The 15,212-nt window shown below is 36.8% G+C and overlaps 1 protein-coding gene across 1 annotated transcript in view; it reads right to left on the reverse strand.

The window, feature by feature from the left end:
- Ano3 (anoctamin 3) overlaps positions 1-15,212 on the reverse strand; it is a 261,204-nt gene that overhangs the window by 117,294 nt on the left and 128,698 nt on the right. The window contains exons 6-10 of the mRNA XM_076570257.1: positions 15,056-15,156; positions 11,461-11,505; positions 6,093-6,224; positions 2,496-2,602; positions 512-567 (exon numbers count right to left, since the gene is read on the reverse strand). Coding sequence (XP_076426372.1) covers positions 512-567; positions 2,496-2,602; positions 6,093-6,224; positions 11,461-11,505; positions 15,056-15,156 — 441 coding nt within the window. The remainder of the gene's footprint in view (positions 1-511; positions 568-2,495; positions 2,603-6,092; positions 6,225-11,460; positions 11,506-15,055; positions 15,157-15,212) is intronic.

A 15,212-nucleotide genomic window follows, 5' to 3' on the forward strand; every position in this document is an offset into this window, starting at 1 on the left:
AAATGTAGACATGTTTTGGAGTTGATGGGCCACTGTGAGGCTAAAGGATGGTAATACTGTCTCAGTGAACTGTTCTAGATGTCAGTACTCAGATCTAAATGAATGAAATTGTTCAAGCACTGTCATGGTTTCAATGAGAAATTTCTCTAATGGTCTCAGGCATTTGGAAACTTGGCCTTGAGTTAGTGGAGCTGTTTAGAGAGGTTTAGGAGGTATGGCCAGGAGAGATGGGGTTTGAGAGTTTATGGTCTCATCCTAGTTCCTATCCCTGCTTGGTTCTTACTGCTCAATAAGTGAGTTCTTGTTGCGTTGCTCTAGCCACCATTCTTGCTGCTTGCTGCCATGGTGCTTGGTCATGGACTCTAATCCCTAGAAACCAAAGCCCAAATAAACTTTTCTTCCATAAGTTACTTGTTGTGGTGTTGGATCACAACAACAAAAAGTAACTAATACTGTCTCCGAGAATGAAAATATTTTGTTTTGTTGAATGGAAAATATCTTTCAAAATTACCTCATGTGGGGGGAATGCTGCTATGTATGAGCCATTATTTATAAGTTTACGGATACCTAGAAATAGAACAAAGATCTGAGTCAATTTCAATGAAGATTTTCCCTTAAAACATGTATTAATGCACAGAATTATTTTAAGACTTAAAGCAATTCAAATGACTTCCATATCCACGTCAACTATAGGGATAGTAATTTTGAAAAAGAGATTGGTACTCAGCCTAGGTGTGTGTCCTTGCCACATTGTTTACAAGACACCAACACAAGGTTTCATTTTACCAAATCACACCATGATGAGTGGTGTACTGTTAATTTCCACTTCTTGGGATCACATGAACCAAGAAAACCTTTTTATCTATCCCCCACCAAATACAACAAAATTTAGTCAAAGAGGAATTTTCTACTACTGACATTTGACAGAAAATATTGTTGGATCGAGAAATGTTTGTTTATGCTAAATTGAAAGGATGTAAAATGTCACACTAAAATCTGTCATCTTGGTGAAGGTACTGTGAGATTTTCTTTTGAGAATGAGCAATGAGAAAAACTTTCTGGAGAGCAACGTTTGTTACAATGTTATTTATTATCATGCAAGAAAGAAATATTTGTACACCTGAAATATGGAACCTTTTATAATGTTGCAAACAAAATTATATAAGGTGCACAGTAAATAATTGTAGTTTAGTGAGTGCTTATCTTAGACTGTTCTACAGGAATTTGCAACTTATTTTCATGTGATACATAATGACGAGAAAATAGTTTTAAAAGTAGAAATGCATATACAATACACATTTATATTTTGAAATAATGCATTTTTTTCTATAAATTCATTACTGATAACTGTGACTAGGAATACTTTTTATTTTATTTTTGTTCTTCTCTGTTTAGCATATTCCCACAAAGAATATGGTACTTTTAAAAAATAATTTAAAATGTCATTGAATTGTGTAAGCACAATTTTCCATCATAAGAAAAATTTCAGCTCATGTTCTGGGTATTTTAATTTTTGTTTCTTTAGAAAATTTTTCATTGTTTTGGGTAAAGTTTTAGTGTCTAAGGCAACTATTTTGATTGCTCAGTTACAAATGAATTGTTAGTCAGAAAAAATTAGACCATGAAGATTCTTCTTTACAAAGTAAACATGAAACATGCTATTTTTTTAAACTAGTGTTGTTCTTCATCCTAGCATAATCAGGAAATTATGGTAATAGATTCCAATGGGTTGTCAGTTTTGAACTTTGAAGAATTTAGAACAGTTGGCTAACTGATTTCCTCATTTCTTCAATTAAGCTTCACAATTGTCAATGTGTATGTTAGCTTTGTTTTGTTTTCAATTCTATGTAAGGCTTTCAATTTTATTCATCTTGTTCTAGTTGCACACCTCTCAATTTTCTTTCATATTACATATGTACTAAAATGTTAACCCCATCAAATGACACAAAATTTCAAAATTTAATAAGTTAAAATAAGTGGCCATTTAATATTCCAGAAACAATCTCTCATTAGGTTACTTACATATTCTTCTAGACTTTCATTTATTTTTATTTCTATGTATTAAGAAAATGGAATCACACTAGACTAATAGTTTTGTAAATTGCTCTTCTTTACTTATTGAATCATGAGGATCTTTCAAAGCCAATTCGATCTAGAAACTAATTTTAATTTCTGTGTATAAAATCTGTGTCATAAAGTGTTTAACATACAGCACATAAGAAATAAAATTAAATCCTTTAATTAAAAACTGTATTAGTTTAGGATAAATTTTGTTCTTAAATATTTGCATAGTTCACATTTGATACAGTGGCCAAATGCCCTCAAAAATAATTTTATGAAAAGTAGCAATACAAAATATTCACATAATTTGTGTCTAATGTGTTATACATCTCATAATTAATGAGTGAAAGTATCAAATTTCATTTGTTATAACACTCTACCTCTGTATATCTTTTTTAATATTTTAAACTATGTCTGTAAAATAATGTTCTTACCCACTTTTGATATTCCATTTTCATATTTGGTGCGCTCCAGCATGTGATAAACTATCCTGCTTCGAGTAGCATTGCTGAAGAAGGTGTCCTTATTGTTTATTATAAAGCTGTTAGGATGAAGGGATTGGTTTTAATATTTAGAATAGAACACAAAATCTAGTCAAAATTATAAATTCCTGGGTAACACCCATCTTTCTGTCTCCGTAATCAAAGGCAGTGAATGTAAAATATTCTAGGGTAAGAGTCATCATTTTTAACAAAAAATCAACTGACAGATGAAAAGAAATACAGTAAAAGCAGAGAATGATCAAATATTCCTTTTAGCATCTTCTTTCAGTTTGTAAAGAGGTCTTGATATTCTCATATGTCTTGTTCATCATAGAGTAAGAATAAAATTTACCATTTACTGGCTGGGGTTTGTATCTCCTCAAGCAATGTTGCTCCAAATAAGTTTCATTAAAAATTGAGATTATCTCCCACACAACACTTTCCATTCTATCTTACTCAATTTTCAGAGTTTAGTGGTGTCCCATAGTTCCCCTTTTCTTTTCCCTGATACCCTAAAATGTCCCTGTGTAGAAAGAGTATCAAGGGGCTGTGGTGATATATTGTGTCCCCCAATATGTTGTGCACCCTGATAAAGCTTATCTGAGGATCAGAAGAAAGAGCCAGCCTCTATATTAAACATAGAAATCAGACAATTGTAGCACACACCTTTAATCCTAGCATGCGGGAGGCAGAGAGTCATCCGAATCTTTATGAGTTAAAGGACACACTGGGGAACAGAGCAAGGCATGGTGACACACACCTTTAATCCCAGTGTTAGTTAACCATAGAGGTCTGGAGGTCTGTACAGACAGACAGGAAGTGATGTAGCTAGGCAGAGAGAGGAAGTGAGATGCAGAACAGAAAGGCATATAGGAGTGGGTAGACAGGAAGAAGATCTCTTTGGCTGAGGATGTGGCTGGCTTCTTTCTACTCCTCTGATCTCTCAGTTTGTACCCCAATATCTGGCTCTAGGTTTTTTATTAATAAGACTGTTTAGCAATTCATTTTACGAGAAGCCTTGTGAGTGTGGATGATATGAAAAGCAAAGGGGGATTTCACAATGAGAAGGATAGATTTGTTTAAATGTTTACTTTATAATGTAGTGGGAGTCTCTAAGCAGTGGAATGAACTGGAACTTATTAGATGGTGACATTCTCTGCTTCCAGGCACTTTATCTCTATGAATGATGAACCATCTTTCTGTCAGACATTTCATCTGGAGTATTAATTATTCTATCCCTTGCTTCCTCCTCACCCTCCATGTCAAAAGATTACCAAGCTAAATAACTTCCCTGTGGAAGCACCATCTCCATGGAGCTACTACCCTGTTCCTGTGTGTCAGTGCTCCTGGCCTAGATTTTGAGACCTTTGTCTTCTTAACAGGTTTTACCCAGCCTTGTTTATTTTAATCTGTACAGTAGACCATGTTATTACATTTTGAGTTCCTCAGTGTTTAATATTATGTGTCTTATTTCTGTCTTCAGATACATTAAGTTCAGAGTCTTGGTTAATATAGTTAGCAGAAAGAAAATCTACCAATCTTTTTTTTCACCATGAGATTTAAGCCTACCAGAGCAAGTAGTTCTTAGGCAGATGAGTTCAGTTTTTGAGGAGGTTGTATTATGGAAGAATTAAGTAGGTGGTATAATCAACAAGTGAATAAATAAATATATTCCATCTGGTTTATGTGAAGAACATGTAATAGTATAATGATGTAGTGAGTGACTTGAGGAAGGGACAATAACAAGAATTTTCTGATATATAGGCAGACTGATTGATGGGAAGAAGAACGCTCTGCAAAACTTAGGGGCATGATAGGTCAGCAGAAGAGAAAAGTGGTAAAGATAGAGCTGGAGCTTCACTAGAGCAGCTGAGTCATGGGCCCAAGGCTGGTGTAGTTGTATGTGTCACAGGAGGACGCCTGAAGGAGTCGGGGTGAGGGAGGTACACAGGGTGACAGCAGGGTGGCCCACCCTGAAAATAATCAAAAACTGAAATGTGTGATAAGTTGAAGTGGGACACTACTAGGGAGATATAAACCAGATGTTTCCATGGTCTGATTAGTGTTCTTCAAAGACTGAGCTGTTTCCTTGGGTTTTCAAAGAACAAGAAGAACATTCTGTTTCACCTTGTTTGGTGCAACCACAGATCTTTAAGACCCTGTGATAGTACAACAGAAAGCTGAAGTTCCCTGGACTGTGAGTTCCCTATACATGGGAGTCCATGCTCTGTTTTGCCCTGATTTCTCCAAAGCTGGAATTAGAAAGGATGGCTTTATATGTATCTCCAGGATTAAGTAATAAAATGAATAGAATGTTTTAAGGAGGAGAAACTCTAACTAATGTTTGGCTGTGGTAGAGATTGGTCTATAATTCCATCAACTCCCACATCCCAGAATAAAGTCTCATCCAGATATCCAGAATGGCATCTGTGGGCTCCATAGCCTTGGTCCCATACTAAATTGTATATTTTACAATTTTACAACAATATTTTGTGAATATTGAATATTTCACCTTCTCTATATTTACCTTTTTTGTTTAGCTTTACAAATTTCATTCTTGTCTATAGCATTTGACTAGGAGGATCATGAAGGCAGAGGGCAGAACCTGTGCCATAATGAACCTTATAATTCAATTAATGGCCTGTAGAAACTCAATAAATCATAGTAGAATGAAAGCATGGACAAATAAACAGATATAAAGGAAGGCAAGGAGAAAGAAAAAGGCTTGACAGAGAGGGAGAGGGAGAGAGAAAGACAAGAAAGTAAGAGACAGGTAGTCTTCTCTAAAGAAATTCTCAATTACTGTATTTGAATAAGAGTGAATAAACCACTTCAATACTAAATGAATTTTTTAAAGTAAAGTTATAGTTTCAGTAATTCATTAATTAATGTTATTGTTAGGAGCAATCCTATTATTGTTGCAATTACTATTTTAAATGAATTATTTTCTATCATAATAATTTTTAAAATATTTATTTAATGTGTATTTGCATTTTCTTGCATATATGTATATATACCAAACATGTGCCTGGTGCCTGAGAAAGTCAGAGATGTATTGGATATTTTGTAACTGGTGTCACATGCAGTCCTGAGCCTCCATGTATGTGCTGTGGATACCCTATAGCTTGAAACACACACATTCATAAGCCTCCATGTATGTGCTGTGGATACCCTGTAACTGGAGTTACAAACAGTTGTGAGCCTCCATATTTGTGCGAGAAACTCCTCTGTGAGGGTATCAGGTTCTTTGAACTGCTGAGCCATCTCTGATGCCTACATAGTTATTACTTCAAAAGAATATCTAAGTTACCAGCCTATGGAATAGTATTTAATCATGGCTTGACCATCTCTGAATTATGAAATTAAATATAGAATCAATTGTTCATTTAGTGCTGTACCTAAGTTAAATATAAATTATAATACCATGATACATTCTCAACCTAGGTGGTGACCAACGGGAATGTCCTTAGTTAGTTTTCCTCTATAAACGTGCTTGAGGTAATGGGAAGTACAAAGCCAGGACATAGAAGAAAAGAGATGAGCACTCACTGGTGAATCCTGGCTCTGCTGAAAGGGCCAGTGTAGCAGTCTGACTCCTCCAGTTCTGGAAACGCTGACTTGTCAAGAACCATTGGGTTTTGGGACATCCATTTTTTGATTCTTTTGAAATAATTTTGTACCCTGGAACCAAGTCAAATTCCAGAACTAGATAAGGTTGTATCCAGAACTTTGTGAGTTTTTTTTATATTATTAAATATTGTTTTCATTTTACATACCAACCACAGTTCCCCCTCCTTTCCCTTCTCCCACCCCTCCTACCTTCCCCCCACCCACTCCCCATCCAGTCCTCAGAGGGGGTAAGTCCTGTGTGACAGTTTTCTTAGATACTAGAGAAAAAAGATTTCCAGATACTTATTTGGTGATATTTTATTTGTGTACCCCAATAAAGCTTATCTGAGGATCAGAGGAAAAAGCCAACCACTATATTAAACATAGAGGCCAGGCAGTGATAGCAAATGCCCTTAATCCTAGCATTTGGGAGGCAGAGATTCATCCAGAACTCTGTGAATTCAAGGCCACACTGGGAACAGAGCCAGGTGTGGTGGCACACGCCTTTAATTTCCAGCACTAGTTAACCATAGAGGTCTGGAGGTCTGTACTGACAGATAGGAAATGATAGAGCTAGGCGGATAGAGAAAAGTGATGTAGCTGGGCAGAGAGAGGAAGTAAGAGGGCAGGGACAGAAAGGTGTGGGTATACAGGAAGTAGGTCTCTCTGGAGGCTGAGGAATTGGTATGGTAGAGTTGGCTGTGGCTTGTCCTGTTCCTCTGATCTTACAGTTTTCACTCCAGTATCTGGCTCCAGTTATTTATTTATTTATTTTTTTATTAATAAGACCTCTTAAGATTCGTCTTACATACCTACACCATACACACACACACACACACACACACACATGCACACATATAGTCACAAGTAACACATTTACGTACACCACACACATATACACTATCCATACACATCCACACTCGTGTATACACACACTTCTGTTTTCTCACAGAAGAAATAAATAATAAAGCAATGCCCACATTTATTTAAATTCTTTTCAGAGAAATAATATCTCCATAGAAAATTACCTTGCATAAAGATGGCCATAGAAAGGAACATTATAAAAGGCAGCACAATATAGTTCTAAAATCTGTATATATGAATATATATAAATGTAGATTATTCCCTGGTTCTTTAAAAATGTGTGAAAATTTGCATGTAAATGCATAATATGTGTTTGTTAATTGGAATAATTTCTATCCTTTTCTTTTACAGAATAAAAAAAAAAGCAAAAGACTGACCTTCAGCATTGATTCTGAAAATCTGAATTCTGTTACTATAACAACAGCTGTTTTCATTTAAAAATACTAAGCAGTGTTTCCACTGTGATAATGGTGTGATGCTGAGAAGTCAAAATGGCAGGACAGAATATCTCTATACACAAATACACTGTGTCTTAACATGGGTTTTGCCAGGTTCTTGAACTTTAGAAAAAAATATTAAGACAGCAAAGGGCAGGCAGCAAATACTGTATCTTAAGAATTAGTTCATTTAAGTTTATTATGGTGAAATTACTACACAGAACTTTAAATAAGAATTAAATCTTGCTGAAAAGGTTAGGATGTAAAAATCTTGATCATTTCTTACTAAGCAGGACTATCACTGAGATGACAAGCATTTCAGTTTTGGAGGGACTGCAACATTTATTTTAATCCTAAACTAACAAGCAGTTTTTGGGGTGTTCATTTTGTTGGTTCTCATTATAAACAAGGCCCCTGAATTGATAGACTATCACTATATCTCGAGGCCAATGCAAAGACATGTAGAAAACAGTACAGATCAATTTCTCTAGTGTTTAAAAAATTCAGCATTGCTGTTGGAATATGCATATTAGATGGCAGAGAGCTAAATTTGCCGGTTTCTGTAACCAGACAAAACAGCTCAATGCTTGAGCTCATGTTCTCCGCTCTAAAGAGGGGAAGTGATCCCATTTGTCCAACATTCAGCAAAGGGTCAGAACAAACCAAAGGGGTAACTTCAAGGACACTTGGATAATGTAGATGGACTGTAGTACCTAATGGCCTATGATCTCTGGCTAAATTAAAACATTCTAGAAATAAGCAAACTTCTAAAATTTATGAGAGAAACTTAAGATCATCATCTTCTACTAAAAACAGAAAAACAATATTATCAACTTAAACCTTCTTACACATTTTCTGAGAAGGGAAAAAATGGTCTCAGAAGGTGAAATACTGCACTGGGTAGCTGTTCTATCTTTGACCTGGAGGTACTAACCCCATTGAGGCTTCCAGTAACTGTCACGCCTATGAGGCAGGGCCTAGACAGAAGCCCTTAAGACCTGAGATCCGGATGTGCCGGCTCTCTTGGTTCCTGGATTCTGGATGCTGAAGGTAGACCGAGCAGAGTTCTCCAGAGAACACACACTTTACCTCTCCTGGACCCTGTAACCTATCCCTGTACTTGTAAGTTACCCCACAAAATAAACCTCCCTTTTAACTATGTGGAGTTGCCTTAATACTTCAACCAATAAAATATTATCAATCCTGGATTTGAAACCCGATTCTAGAGTCTAATTAATTTATTTCCTTGAGCTTCATTTAATTTTTTTCATTATTAAGTGAAATGACACCTTGAGAACTAAATGGATAGTAGAAACAGTTCAGTATGTGCTCAGTCAAGGTAATAAGGTGAGAAATGAAGGTTGAGATACTGTTTGTGTTGCTACAAACTTTGACACCAACACTATTTGTCATATTCTCAACATCCAAACATGTTTATTATCTTGGGCATCTTTTAAATGCTGGATTTTCTGATTAAACATGATTACAGTTTTAGTGTCTTTTATTAAAATCTGGGGGCAAGGTAAGATAATTCTATGTAAGCTAGAAATATAGATCAAAGGGCTCTGAGTATCTGACCAGAATGCAAACTGTCAAACATCTGGGAAAGCTCTGAGTGGGACTGTGGGGGTGGGCGTGGGGGGACCGTAAGAGAGTCTGTTATTTTTCCTCATCTGCAACACTGGTTACCTTTTGTTCTATCCTCATTGCAGGCTATTTTGATGATGCCTTAATATTTGAACATGAAAATGCTTTGTAAATAAAAATTAAATGTTGCCATAATAATGCTTTAGTTATTTCCTCTAAAGGGGCCTAGAGATATGATGATCTTCAGAAGCTGGATAATTGCCTAGGCTGTTTATCTCTTAGTGTTTACCAGCCAAAGTTAACCATGCACAAACATCTTTTCTATTGCAATAAAGGAAATGCACTAATAAAAATAAATGTGTGCATTTGATATAAATTTTATACTTTGTATAGTTTTTAGTGACTATGCTTAAAAATATTGTAAACAATGATCATTTATGTTCACCTTTCACATACAGAACTTACATTTTTATCCTAAAACAAATTGAAATAAAATTCACAATCAATCTTCTCCTCAAGTGAATATGGAAACAAACATAAACAAGCAACAGAAAATTTTTCTTGTCACTTGATGCTGACGCCCTTTACTGTGTGATGCCCTGTACTCACCACTTGAATCCAAGAAAATAAAAAAAAAAAATCAAGAAAACTGTTCACAAGAAATGAAATGTGAGGGACAGCTTTTATTAATATTCCAAATACCTAAATTTAAATTTTATGAATTTAAACAGAAAATAGTCAACATAAAATATCACAAAACAACATGATACAGTGTTCTGTTTTATTTTACTTGAAATGTTGAGTACCATAGACAAAAGACCATTTTAGAATTGTGAAACTATGGTTCAAATTGTAAATTTTACACATACTAATATGTAGGATTCATTTAAATTTAAGTTAACTTCAAAACCAAGCTGTATTTTTATGTAAAATACTTTTTATAGATTTTAATATTCAAAATTTTATTCTTTAGTTATATCTCTGAAAAGTGACTATTCAAAAAATAGACCTATTAATAACATAGTTGAAAAGTTAGTTCTGTAACAGACCCTGAGTCTCCAGTTGCAACTGAGGGCCACATGGTTATTTGGGGTCTGATCAGTAGCCAGGGACCATGTTGGTGCTGCTTCTGGGGCTATACAGAGACATAAGTGGCGCATAAGGCTATCTGGTGCCATGGTGCTGTCCAGGCCAGGCTGCTGCTAAGGGCCATGTCTGGATATGTGGCCCTACTGCAGCCAGGGTCTGTGTTGATTTCCACAGCTCCTCTTGCCACAAGGGCTGTGCAGATTTCCGGGGTTTGGGCTGTCACCTGGAGCTGTGCTAGTGTCCAGGAGCCAAGCTGCCATTGGGGTCATGCCGATCTCAGTGGCCTGCAGTGGCCTGCACCAGGGCCATGTCTGGGACCGTGGTCCTCTTGTAGCTGGGGTCTGTGGCCCTTGTTGCAGCTGAGGTCTGTGTTGATGTCTGTGGCTCTTGTTACCACAGGGCGGCGGGGGGGGGGGGGGCGGGGGGGAGCAGCATAGGAAGTATGCATAATGAAATCAGAGGGCCATGCTGAACCGGTTCCATCCTTCACTGGCCCTGGGATAGCTGTCCATGTCCCTTGCTGGACACTGCAGCAAGAGAGCTGTCCCTGGCCCTGATGGGAGAGATGGCACCACACCTCACCACAGGCAAGAGAGAACTGACCCTGATGGCATGGGCTTAGGGGAGCTATCTCCTCCCCTTGTCTGAGGGGGTAGGCTCCAGTGGCCTGGATTGACAAACTCGACAACCACCCAGGGCCCCAGCCAGGCCTGGAGTTTGCCCACCCAAACATTGACCCCATCAAGGACTTGCTGGAGCTCATGAAGGAACTGGTCCTGTGAAATGCTACTGCTGGATTGGTGGGATATCTGAGAGGAGATTCTGTGAGATCCAATGATAAAGATACCGGAAACCAGGGGCCTTGAATCAGACCAATGACTCATTGTAATGAATAATTGTAAGTAAAGCTGCATTGGCAAAGGGAATCCAGTGTGACACACCCAGGCTCCCAAAGACACCAGGATGGAGGAAGATGTGTTCGAGTGTTGGGGAAGATGGAGGATTGAAGAGATTTGTTTTTGTTTTGTTTCTGATTTTTGTTTGTTTTGTTTTGGATTGGACTGATTTCTTTTCAACTTTCTTTGAGGTGGAGTTACTGCAAGGATGAGGGGAGGATGTGGCAAAGGGACTTTGAGGTGAGCAGAATTAGGGTGCATGATGTGAAATTCCCAAAGATTCAATAAAGAAATGCTGTTAAATTAAAACATTGTTTCAAGGAATCAACATAATTTTCTTCCTAAAATTTTAACTGAAGACATGGATAATCGAAGGTGTTCTTTATATTTTTGTAAATGACAAATTGGTAATAAAAATGTGAAGCATTCACTAACCTGCTCATTGATTTGTTCTTCTGGTCAGTGTAGTAACATTTTTTCCTGAAAAAAAAAAATTAGAAATCATCTGAAGAAAATGCAGTTAAACTAGGAAATGGCAGTATTCAACAATATTAAGTGTATCAACACTCCATTTTCATATACTTAGGAAATTAAGTCATTTGAAATTAAGCCATTACATTATAACATGAAGACAAATAAATGCAAATTTTAGAAGTATAATGATAATTTAATAAAAATATAAGAAATATAACAAAGTAACTATAACAAAATAATTTTAAATGCATAGGTTATTTTTGATACATTGTTCTTAAATATTTGAAAGTCTGTCTTCTGTAACTCAGTACTTACTAACTGGATTTTTATTTTCCATGCTATATAAAGTCATTAATGCAATCGTCATTCTATCCATCAATCTTTTAAACACATATGTAATTGTTCTAATTTGGTTCTCTGTTATCATGATAAAATACTAAGCAAATATTGACCTGGGAAGAAAAGGTTCATCTAGACTTACACTTCCATGTACTATTTCATCACTGAGGGAAATGGGGCAAGAACTCAAGGCAGGAACCCATAAGCAGGAATTGAAGCAGGGGCCAAGGAGAAACATTGCTTAGCAGCTTGCTTCCTCTGGCTTGCTCATGTTGCTTTCTTATACAAACCTGGACCACCTGCACAGAGATGACACGGCTAGGTCCCTCAAACATTAGTCATTAATCAAGAAAATATTTCACAAAAATGCCCATAGGCCGATCTAGTAGATTTGCAATGAATAACTGTGAATGCAGAGCCCAGGGCAGCATACAGTGCTGAGAATGAGTGTTCAGGCCTGAACATGACATTGATACCACCCTCTCTAGGCTTCAGGAAACACCATGGAGGTGGAGGCATGAACAATGTGGAGAGTCAGATGAAATGCCATCTTCTGGTCTGGGGCAGTCATTGCAAACATGAGTGTAGCTATGACTGAACTAGAACATCGTAAAACTAAATCTGTCATCATTCACTCATGGATATGGAGAGACTGATGGGGCCCTTCCCATCCCTGGGGAATTACTAGCTATTGATCGATATTGGAAAAGTAGGAGTCATTGTCTTCAGTTATACACAAACTGGTGAGCCCACCATTGGGTAGCTCCAGATTTGTGGCAATGTGGAGAGCCTGGTTAAGCTCAGTAGCTCATGAAACAAAACAAGAATATGTGATTGTTGGAAAGAGATATGCAAAGAAGTGTAACACACTTGGTTTCAGAGATAACAACTGTTATGGCAAAGGTTAACTTATTTATGAGTAATTTATTCTATATCCTCTTATTGGAACTCAGATATCTGATTTTTGAGCCTTCCAAAATGATCCTCTAACTTAACCACTAAAACACACCTCAGAAGCTCAGTGAATCACATGGTGGTGCAATTAGTAATTAATCATCAGTTATAATGCAGTTAAAAATGTTCAAGAAGCTCTCTGAGATAACATATTTAATTTCAGTCACAGATTGTGATGGTCTGTCTCACTTGTCAACTTGACAGGATCTGGAATCAACTAAGAGGCAAACTGCTGTGCACTCCTGTGAGAGAGTTTCTTTACCAGGTTATTTGACCTGGCAAGATGCACCATAAATGTGAGTGACCTTTTGCCTGGCAGCACACACCCAGGAGACAGAAGAAGGAGGCTTTGCTTTTGCCTGTTTTCCTTCACCTTCCTGCTGGTAAGTTCATCTGTGCTGTTAATGCTGCTGATGCCAGCCATCCTGCACAGACATCAGAACCCAGCTTCTTCAGGCTGCCAAGGTGGAGTGAACATCAGTGATTCTCCAGGAATCCTCCAGGCCTAAAGCCCCAGATTGGGACTGGTGAGGGCCCTTGCCCCGTCAATTGACCATCTGCTAGGTTCCTAGCCTCTTCAGTACAAGACAGTTATTGTTGGACTGCCAAGACTGTGTCATGGAGGCCAGTCTAGTAAGTATCCTTTACATACATTCAGCAACTGGGTTTGGTTTTTCTAGAGTAGAACATAGGCCACAGTCTTCAGAAAGATTTAAAATGTTCTTGCCATATTCCAACACTGAATTCAGATGTAAAATTTCAAGGCTTGCTTTGTCTAACTAAATTTGCATTTTAAGTATCTTCTTTCATTTTTTTTTTCAAACATAGACAGAAGTTTAAAAGGCATGCATATATTACAAGTGATTTGAAAATTTTAGGCTTTTGTTTCTCTGAAACAAAATGCTAGGTTTACATTTACTTATTTATTTATCACTGTGTGTGTAAGCATCTGGGTGCTAGGCACTCAGATGGAGGTCAGAGGGAAGGTCTTTCCTTCCAGAGGTCAAACTCAGATCCTCAGGTTCAGCATCCAGTGCCTTTACCTGCTGAGCCATCTTGCTGACCCAGATTGTAGCTTTTCTCTCTGGAATGTAATAGGTTTCACAAGTAAATATTTTCATGGATAATTTAGAATGAATAATTCATTCAATAATAAAAATCTTGTTCTTTAAAAAGGTATGTGCTTTTGTTAATTAAGATGATGATGATTTTATACAGTAGTCTGTCCATATTTTAAAGGAACTAGTTCTAGAGTACTCTTAATATACAGTATTGAATAGATATACAAAATTATGAAAAACAGCCTGGTATTTTTTAGCTAACCTTCAGACATCCTTATGTACATTTAAAATTATTTCTAGATAACATAAACACAATATAATGGAAATTTTATGTAAATAATGTTTAATTGCATATTTCTGCACAATGACTGAGGTTGCATCTTTCGAGGCTTGACATGTTTCAGATGTCTCAAGACACTTGCATCAGCATCCCCTCTTTTATCTTGAATGATCTTGAGGCTTAACATAAGCCTTTCCAGCGTCTAACAGGAAAATTTCATATTTTTATTTGAACTCAGTGTTCACTTACACTTACTATGGTACTTGCAATCTCATTTTTCTTGAAACTTTTATTCCTTCTTAGCATCTGATGGGATCTGTTGAACTCTACATTCATGGAAGTACTCTTATTATCAATCGAGTCAACACTCTGCATATAGTGTGTGCACTATAAAAGCTACAATGGCACATGATGGGGGAACTGGTACATTCTACATTGAATACCAGATAGTCAAGCTAGGCCAACACATTTCTTTACCCAAAAGAAGGACTGAAAATCCTTGAAAGAAGGTCATCTATTTTTATCACTTACTGATTGATATTGAAGCCAGAGCTCAGAAATTGTCCCAGATGACCTGGTCTGAAAAACTATTCTTGCTAACCATTATCAGAGTTATATTACATTCATATGAAATAAGGATGAGGATTGATCTTGGGAGTTGCTTAAAGTTGAAATCTGAAAATAATTGTGTTACCTTATCTCTAGGCAAGTCTACCTTAAAATGATATTACATGTCCATGGAATCAGAAAGCTTACCACATTAGTCAAACAATTTAGGGGAAAAACAATCTAATATAGCCTAAAATTTAAAAGAGAAATAATTTCCTCTGAATAAAATCCACATTTATTGCTGCTAGGTGTTACAAAAGACAGAGTCATCCTAATAATATTGAGAAAAAAAAGAAATAATACATAAAAGTACCTGAAGGGCACCCTGATGTTCAACCTCTCTGCATACTTGCACAGTGTGTCCCACGGAATATGAATTTTAATAAACATAATGTCGGGGTTTGCAATAGCTGGCTGAAAAGGGATAGCAGAGAGTACCATTATTTAGAATCAGAACTGATGAAATTCTA

This window comes from Peromyscus maniculatus, chromosome 4 (assembly GCF_049852395.1).
Source record: "Peromyscus maniculatus bairdii isolate BWxNUB_F1_BW_parent chromosome 4, HU_Pman_BW_mat_3.1, whole genome shotgun sequence".
In the NCBI taxonomy this organism is placed as follows: Eukaryota; Metazoa; Chordata; class Mammalia; order Rodentia; family Cricetidae; genus Peromyscus; species Peromyscus maniculatus.